The sequence below is a fragment of the Arachis ipaensis genome, chromosome B7 (assembly GCF_059453495.1).
Source record: "Arachis ipaensis isolate K30076 ecotype BB chromosome B7, ASM5945349v1, whole genome shotgun sequence".
In the NCBI taxonomy this organism is placed as follows: Eukaryota; Viridiplantae; Streptophyta; class Magnoliopsida; order Fabales; family Fabaceae; genus Arachis; species Arachis ipaensis.
This window is the reverse complement of record NC_142442.1, coordinates 133,365,979-133,375,460: the sequence shown is the minus strand read 5'-3', so window position 1 is coordinate 133,375,460 and position 9,482 is coordinate 133,365,979. Positions and strand designations below refer to the sequence as shown.

The 9,482-nt window shown below is 28.9% G+C and overlaps 1 protein-coding gene across 3 annotated transcripts; it reads left to right on the top strand.

The window, feature by feature from the left end:
• Positions 1 to 859: 859 nt before the first annotated feature.
• On the top strand, positions 860 to 4,354 carry SCL1 (SCARECROW-like 1). Of its 3 annotated transcripts, none has more exons than XM_016307940.3 (4): positions 860 to 1,020; positions 1,573 to 1,648; positions 2,216 to 2,260; positions 2,350 to 4,354. In XM_016307940.3, the coding sequence occupies exon 4, from the start codon at positions 2,388 to 2,390 to the stop codon at positions 4,128 to 4,130; it is 1,743 nt and encodes a 580-aa protein (XP_016163426.1). In that variant the 5' UTR covers positions 860 to 1,020; positions 1,573 to 1,648; positions 2,216 to 2,260; positions 2,350 to 2,387; the 3' UTR covers positions 4,131 to 4,354. The 3 variants fall into 3 exon arrangements, with proteins under 3 accessions (XP_016163426.1, XP_088349126.1, XP_088349125.1); XM_088493000.1 differs by having other exon boundaries at positions 869 to 945; XM_088492999.1 differs by lacking the exon at positions 860 to 1,020 and having other exon boundaries at positions 1,043 to 1,648.
• The last annotated feature ends 5,128 nt before the right edge of the window (positions 4,355 to 9,482 follow it).

The following is a 9,482-nucleotide window of genomic DNA, read 5'->3' as shown; positions in this document are numbered from 1 at the left end:
AGAAGGATTGCATTGCAGTTTGGAGGGAAATGCAATTAGACAATGTGGGTCTTGTGTTCCACTACCAAGCCCCTTCCCTTTTGAAGATCTTACTAGTCTCACGCGGCTTTAGCTTTGTCCTCCCAACCACTACCAATTTCCATTACAAGTCTGAACCAAAAAAAGAAGACCTCCGAAACTTGTTTTGACTTTCGGCTCAACTACTCTTTCTTTTCTTTTCTTTTTTAATTTAAATTCTAGTAGAAAAACAATAGTGGTCGTTTTTTTTATATTCATTCTTATGTGTAGTTATTTACTACATACATTTTTGTAATTACATGAAATATAGGTTATCTCAACAGGAAACAAAATTTTATTTTATTTTATTTTTTATACAATTTTAAAAATAAAAAATAAAAACATAAATCAAATACACCTTAATCATTAGTAAATGTAATCAATTTTTATCCTATTATAATCAAAGAAATCATTATTAAAACGTCACTGAGGATTTATCTGCTGTCTAACACGCTTAAGCCTAATGAAAGAACAGTGACAATTTCATGATGTCAGAAACCGCGTCATTTTGCACCGGTTTTCTTTTTTTCTTTTTTTTCTTTTTTCCCTTTTTTCTCTTCTACGCTCCCTATTCAGATATCAATATCAATAATTTATATTCATATCATCTTTACAAGTGGACACGGACTAAGCAAGTCCAAATATTATTATGTATGATAATTACTAAGGAAATATATTTTTAATACAGAAAGACACAATTGCCACCAAAATAGTCAACTAATGCCTCAATCCAACGGTCATGATTGAAAGATGAAACACAAGCATTGAAATTAAAGACATACACAAACCTCTCTTGAGGTACAAAGTTAACAATGACACATTAGTATAATAATGGTAATAATAAACGAAATTGTTTGAAGTTGGTGTAAACATATAAGAAAAAAAAAGGTATAAAAAAAAAATGTTACGGTGAATGCTAAGTAGTTTCGTTAATTTGGATGTGTGGGGTTTAATAAATCTTTGGTGAGTTGTTCAATTGTATAACCAGTAACATTTTCTGGGTTCCAGAAGCTTAGATTATTTTATCATCATTACCTTTTCTTTTATTTACTTTTAACTCTTTTTGGAATTGGAATATCAATATGTTCATATTATCATCATTATCATTCTTTAAAAACTTAGTTCCTAAGACCTAAACCATTCTTCATATCTGACTGCTAATTTCTTTTCTTCAATCATTCAGAGAGTTTTATATTATATTATATTATATATTATATAATCTTGTCAATTTTTTCTTCATTCTTTCTTGTTCTTCCTTATCTATACTTGTGCACTTCAATTTCTCAAAGTTCTCTATTGTTAATATTGGAGTGGTTTAGTTGTTATCTTATTCGTTGCTTTTCTACCAACCTTGAACTCAAATTCCAACAAATTTTTTTCCTTTTTTATATATAGAGAACAGTCACCAAGCTGAAAGCAGTAGTTATGCCATTTGGTGTGGCTATATTTTTTCTTTGGAATTGGTCAAAATACCTAAGCTAAGCCCTTTTTTTATTTTTTATTTTCTTCATCTAGAAACATTCATAAATCACAAGGTTCATCTTTATCTGCTATGGTGTGTCTGCTTTTTCCTGGTTTGTGATTATATCAGGTAAACTTTCTTCTGCCTTTGGTTATTGTCTCTTTAATTTCTACCCCCAGAATCTAGATGATCTGCTTTAAATGAAATTTTAACTTGTGCATGTCTTTGGTTCTTCCAAAGGGGAGTTTTTTGTTCAAGTTTTTTCTGTTACTGTACTTTGATCTATCTACTCGTCTATTCAGTTGGAATTTCAAGCAAAGAATTAGTTTTGAGTTGCAATGGTTATGAGGATACTAAACTAAAATATTTGTTAAACTTATAAGAAAGAAGACTGTTTATGAGAATCTCAGATCAGTTTTGTTCATATGTTTAGATTGAAAATGATACTTGCATAAACTGTGAGGTTTCTGCATAATCTGGACCATTTATTTAAGAAGTGTATGGATTTGTGGTTTAATTTATTCCATCACATATAACCTTTAGTGAATTGAAACATGAGAATCATCAACCCTGCTGATCCAAAGAAATTATCTGACACAAAAACTACAAAATTCACAAGTGTATCTACTATGTTATTGATATGGATTCATGGTTCCAATTGAAAGGGTCTTCTAATTCTGTTTTCTCCCCTGTCAGGGTACTCTAATCCTAGCAAGTTCAACAAGATTACTAGTTTTCAAGGTGAGTAAGGGAATTTAGCTTGGTAGTTTAATCTGTTTCAGAATTTGTAGCAATTTTCCTGGCTAATATCTTTGATGCTTTGAATACAGGCTGAAATTCTATATGATCTGAATTAAAAGGGGGAACCATGTCATTAGTTAGATCAGCAGAGCTTGCTCCTACACCGTATAAAAGCGCGAAGCTATACTCGCTAAAGGAAACTGATGTTAGACCAGGATTATCATCCCAAATCTTTGATGCTGACAAGCATAGAAACATGCACATGACAGATACTTACTCGAGCGAGAGTTACGAAAAGTACTTCCACGAATCGCCTTCAGAAGAGCTGATAGAACCGTGTAGTTCTGGAATCTATAGTCCAATTCACATTGATGGTGCCTCTTCATACCAGTTCAGATCCAGTTCAGAAGCTTCTTTGGTTGCTAACAACACTTTGGGTACCTCTTTTGTGTCTGAATTTGGATCAGGTTTTTCAGAAATTGGCAACCTGGATGATCAAGGACTAATGAGATCAAGGCTTAAGGCACTGGAGAGAAGATTGCTGGGTCAAAGTGATGGCGAGGAGGAGGAGGAGGAAGAGGACATGTTTGGGACTTCTCAAAACATGGAAATCGAGCAGGATATTTCTGAATGGGCTGATTCCATTCAGAATATGCTGCTCCAAGACTCTCCGAAGGAGACTTCGTCTTCGGATTCAAGTCTTAGTAGCAGCATCAGCAGCAACAAAGAAATGTCAGCAATTCCTCAAACTCCTAGGCAAATGCTCCTTGATTGTGCGGTTGCGCTTTCGGAGGGGAATCAAGAAGCAGCATCGTCTATGATCAATGATCTACGCCAAAAGGTATCGATTCAGGGAGAGCCTTCCCAAAGAATTGCAGCCTATATGGTGGAGGGTCTTGCAGCTCGCTTGGCCGAATCCGGGAAATGCATTTACAAAGCACTGAAATGCAAGGAAGCTCCTTCTTCAGACCGTCTAGCAGCAATGCAGATACTCTTTGAGGTCTGTCCATGCTTTAAATTTGGATTTGTCGCCGCAAACAATGCAATTACAGAGGCAGTTAAAGATGCAAGAAAGGTTCATATAATAGATTTTGACATAAATCAAGGGAGTCAGTACATAAATCTAATACAAATTCTTGCTTCAAGATCAAGGAAGCCTGTCCATGTTAGATTGACTGGGGTTGATGATCCAGAATCTGTTCAAAGATCTGTTGGAGGCCTACAGATCATAGGACAAAGACTTGAAAAACTAGCCGAAGCACTCGGCTTACCATTCGAGTTTCAAGCAGTGCCATCAAGGACTTCCCTTGTCACTCCATCAATGCTTAATTGTCATCCGGGCGAAGCACTCGTGGTAAACTTTGCATTCCAGCTTCATCACATGCCTGATGAGAGCGTTTCGACTGTTAACGAGCGTGATCAGCTCCTTCGCCTTGTGAAGAGCCTGAATCCGAAGCTTGTCACGGTTGTGGAGCAAGATGTGAACACCAACACTACTCCTTTCTTGCCAAGATTTGTTGAGGCCTACAATTACTACTCGGCTGTGTTCGAGTCGCTTGATGTTACTCTTCCAAGAGATAGTCAGGACAGGATGAATGTGGAACGCCAATGCCTGGCGAGGGACATTGTGAACATCGTGGCATGCGAAGGCGAGGACAGGATAGAACGGTACGAGGTTGCCGGGAAATGGAGGGCTAGGATGACAATGGCTGGGTTCACTTCAACACCAATGAGCAAAAATGTGAGTGATGAGATAAGGAAAATGAATAAGATGCATTATTATGACAAGTACAATGTGAAGGAGGAGAAGGGTGCTCTTCATTTTGGTTGGGAAGACAAGAACTTGATTGTTGCTTCAGCATGGAGGTAACCAAGAATCATGATAACTCTTTTATGTTATTAGGGGAAGACTGAGTTGAGTTATTGGTAGTCATATTTATTATTATTGTTGTTGTATTTGTTTGCTTGCTTGTATTTTAGTCATAGGTACTATTTTTCTTGTGTCCTAGTATTTGGTTGGTTCTGGTTCTGGACATTGTAAACTAACGCACAATCTTTAATCTAATAACGAACTATATCATTTTGCTATGTAAACATCATTGGTCTTGGTCTGCAGAATCACAAGAGATTCAACAACAACTGCAATATGTTAAAGAAACAAAAACAATATGAGGAAACAGACAATTAAAGCATCATATGGTTCCTTTTAGTTAGCTTTAGTTGTCCCATCAAAATAAAAAACAAAAAAGAAGATACAAACTTGGTAGAAACTGCAGAATTTATTGTTACCAACGAAATCATCTTGATTTGAAATAATGGATGCTATCTCTTTCTGTCACCGCATCATGTGCTACTTAGTCCTATGAGACTATGAAATTCAAACATAAAATCAAAAATGCTTCATGCACAAAAAAAACAGTCACCAACTCAAATCACAAAATATTTGTATATAAATGTGTTATTTAACTTTTTCAATGTGTATTTTATATTTTAACATATATTTTATATAGGTGATTAATTTGATAGTTGATTATTTATGTATATGTAGCATGGTTGCAACAAAATACATAAAGCAATGTTATATAGTCAATAAATATTATTATTTTTTGTCAGTATTTGATTAGCATAAATTTATACCCATATTTATAAGGATTTTACGCACAAAAATTATATAATTTGCATCTATATTTACTAAAATTTACACACTTAAATCAATACAGTTTATATTCATATTTTTTAGAATTTACATACATAAATTAATAAAATTTACTTGTTAAAGACAATTAATATTTATGCTGGTTAAATGACGGTCAAAAATACTAAAAATTGCTTGTCGCAAGAATTTCTCAAATATCTTCACAAACTTTTATTTTTTACAATATTATTATCATATAAACATGCATGTTATTAAGCTTACAAATTCATATTTTAATTTGCTTATTCAAGTCGGCTTTGCATGATTTCTTTTTTTTTTTGTTTTAGTGGGGGGTTTCTTAGCTTTGGAAATATTGGCCTGATCCATCATAATTCATAACACATCACTCTTAATTGAAACTATGGGCCCTTTACCAAAACTATCGGCTTGAAATAATCAAAGGTCCAAGGAATGTTCGAGAAAGTCAAAGGATTTGAATGCAACCTCTGGGACTTGGGAGTTGGAACTAATATGAAAGGCAAATATAAAATATTCATGGTGAATTATATAGTAAAGATGTAAGTTTATAGATTTTTTTTTAATAAAATGAAAGAGAGATTAATAAAAATAGAATCCACATTTTGAATAATAATAAAATAATAAAAAATAACTATAAAAAGAATTATATTCTCTCTATACCACTTAAATCTGTACGGTATAGTGCCCCAATATTCATTGACACCAAAAAGAAGAGATTATTTGTTTTGATTCGAGAATAACTGGGTAGTCAAAAAATTTTGAATTAGTTAAAAGGGATCATAATTCATAAATATCTTGGTTCTTAAGAAATTTGGAATTCGACGACTTCAAAAACGAAAAAGTTTCCTCTGGTTGGGTTATTCATCATTGCTACAATATATATAAACAAATAACAATAATAATGCACTTCAGTTTTTCTTTTAGTTTGCCATTATAATACTGCACCTCGCGTAATCTTGTATGATATTCCATGATTATTTTACAACTTCTTCATCTAGGTCCAGTGTTATAGTTTTAATGAATGGAAGCTTGAATAATGCGTCATAAGCATAGTTATATAGTGTTATTTTCTTAAAACGAAAAAATAAAAAAAATAATTAATGGACATATACAATCTAAATGAGTGTTAAGAGAGAAACAAGCACGTGGAAACAAAATTTTTGTTGGGCTTATGTCACACATCAAGAAATCTATTCAATTCAATAATGCATGTTGCCATGTTTGATTCATGCTACTCCTAATAATCGATTCTTATTAAAGTTCATTTATTAAAAAGATAAGGTACTTCGAATCCAACTGCTGATTTGTCTGCTTTAGGCTGCCCTAACAAGAGGTAAGGATAAGTATATAATTTTTCTATAATTTGTTTGGTTGTCACATTATTTTTCAGCTCAACAGATTAAGAATTGATCTATTACAAATTTAAACTCTATTTAAGAGTTTGTTGCTAAAACTATAGTTAACAGTCTTTTTTTTTAGTTCTTGAATAATTAAATAGTTCATATATTTTGATTACGTGCAATGGTGGCCACTCAGATAAAGACGCTTATTTCATCTTTTGCTAAAGATGTTTTCACGTTGTATTTTAATTGGTTTCTGTATAATTTATTCGGTGTTTCTCATCACATATTATTAAATTTCTCAAAAGATTTTCTTTCCAAAAACAATAAAAAAATATTTAATTTGGACTAAAACAAAAAAAAATAATAAATTAACTATTAGATTTTTTTAAATTATTTATATAAAAAATATATCACATTCATCAATATATATATATCTAAAACAAGCTCAAGCCTCTTAAAATTTTTACAAATAAAAAAATAATTAATTTATATTCATACAATATATAAAATAATTACTATATTATTATTATTATTATTATTATTATTATTATTATTATTATTATTATTATTATTATTATTATTATAATAGATTAAAATTCACTAATTTAAATTTTCTTTTTATTTTAATATAAGCATTAAAAATAAATAAAAATTTTATAACTAAATGTAGTATAACAAAATATATATAATATTAATTAATTCTTAAAAAATTCTAAAAAAATAGTTTCTTCCATTTTAGTAAAATAACTATTTATTAAAGTAGACAAATTAATTATTTTCTTTTCATATACAGTTTTTTTTAAGACATAAAGGTAATTAATTAGAATATTGGTTAAGATAATTAAAGTCACTATTTTATTAAATTTTTAATTTAAAGAGAAATTCTAGTTAATTTTGGTATAGAAATTTCGAATTTGAAAATATTGATAAAAATTATGTTAGAATTTTGATTTATTTGATTCTTATTTAAATTAATCATTATATAAGTTAAAGTTCTGATTTGAAGTTATATTTGAGCTTTAATCTGATTTTTAAAGTTTTAATTTACTTAATTTAATTTTTTAACTTAGGTATCTGTGACTCATATTAGGGTTTTAAGTGTTTAGTTAAAAAAAATTAAAGTAAAAAAAAATTCAATTGTCACATCAAATAGTCGCTAGAACGTATAATATAGCAGTCGTTAGTCCATCTCAACATGTCGTTAACGATTTTGTGAGACAGTAACAAAAATAAGATTAAGAACCAATGTGAGTCATAACTATTAAGTTGGGAGACTAAATTGAGTAAATTTTGAAATTAGATTGAAATACGAACATAATTTTAGAGACCAATAAGTATTATCTCTTTAGAAAAATTATTCGTAGATAAATTTTAGAAAAAAGAAAAAAAAAGCATGATTTTTAATTTTATTTTTAAATAAACTTTATTTTTAATTTTAAAATAAATTTTAATTTTATTTTTTAATAATATTAATTTTTTACCGTATATAATTATTCAATTATTTTTTAATCATATATAAATAAATTACTCTTAATAAGATTTTTTTTGTGTTATTCAATTATCTTTTTTAAAAAATAATTAATTATTAAAATAATTAAACTTTTCACAACAAAAATAATAAAAAAATTATGAACGAAAAAAATTAACCATCATGATAATTTTTTTGTATTTTTATTCATATTTTAATTATAAACATAAATAAAATTTGATTATATTATTTATGAAATGTGATGTAGATAAAATTTAGTTATATTACTTATATATAGTTTTATTGTATTGTATTGCTTATAAAGTTAGATTATAATTGTGACAATAGAATTGTTCTGGTATTTTTATATATGTGACTAATTGGTGGTGTTAAAACATTACTCTTAATTATAAATAAGGTTTATAATTTAAAAAATTAAAAACTCAATTAAAAAGATACAAAAAAGATGATGTTATTTTAACTCTTTAAAATAAAAATATTCGAAATTCAATTAAAAATTATTTAAAATTTAAACTCAATAAAAAATTATATTCAATGTGTTTTGTATTAAATATATTTAATAACCTATTATATCATATTGGTTGAAATTAGCTTTTATAATGTTAATTTTCTAATAACACTTTAGTAGAAAAAACTATTTTTTCAAAATTTTTTAAAAATTAATTAACATTATATATATTTTGTTACACTAGATCTTGTTATGAAAAATTTATTTATTTCTAATGCTTATATTAAAAATGAAAACAAAATTTAAATTAGTGAATTTTAACCTATAATATAATAATAATATAGTAATTATTTTATATATTGTACGAATATAAATTAATTATTTTTTTCTTTGTAAAAATTTTAAGAGCTTGTTACATATATATATATTGATGAATGTGATATATTTTTTTATATAAATAATTTAAAAAAATCTAATAGTTAATCTATTATCTTTTTTTGTTTTAGTCCAAATTAAATATTTTTTTATTGTTTTTGGAAAGAAAATTTTTTAAGAAACTAATTAAAGCACAACATAAAAATATCTTTAGCAAAAAATGAAATAGGCGTCTTTATCTGAGTGGTCACCGCGTGGCGATAGGCTAGTCAATTTTTGCTTTCCTTTTTAAGTTTTAACGTACACATTTTCCTTTACATTTCATAAATTAAGTTGCTATTAATTTTGGAGTAGGCCTTAGGGAAAAGTTGAGTGGACCATATCAGCATTCAGATGGCTTGTTTTGCTGAACCGTCACAATCATTTGACGAAGTTTTCATTTTAGTCGAGTGATCAGCTTAGTTGTTCAACGGTGGATCTTTCAATAATGTTATGTGTATTTGAATGAGTAGTGTTTGCAAATATCTTCACACAAATTGAATGATATAAAAAATCTAAAAACATGTTCGGATTCTGAAAAGTTTGTCCATGTTAAATGTAGCTAAACTTTTTGCTACCAAATAAATAAATATAAAAACGAAAATAAATCAAAGAATGATTTCACTATCAAATATCAGAGATCCAACTCATTTACTGCCACAAGTGAGATAGATATAAAGATCGCCCTGCATCTCAAGACTCTAAACTCCAATGGTACATAAATTAAATAGCTCTGTACCACCATACCCACTACCCACTTGGTCCATTATTCTTCATCATCAACACAAGAGTCCCAAAATTGTTGGGCACGGCCAAGCTATATAACAAACGGTCTATGGGATCTTGTCAACTTT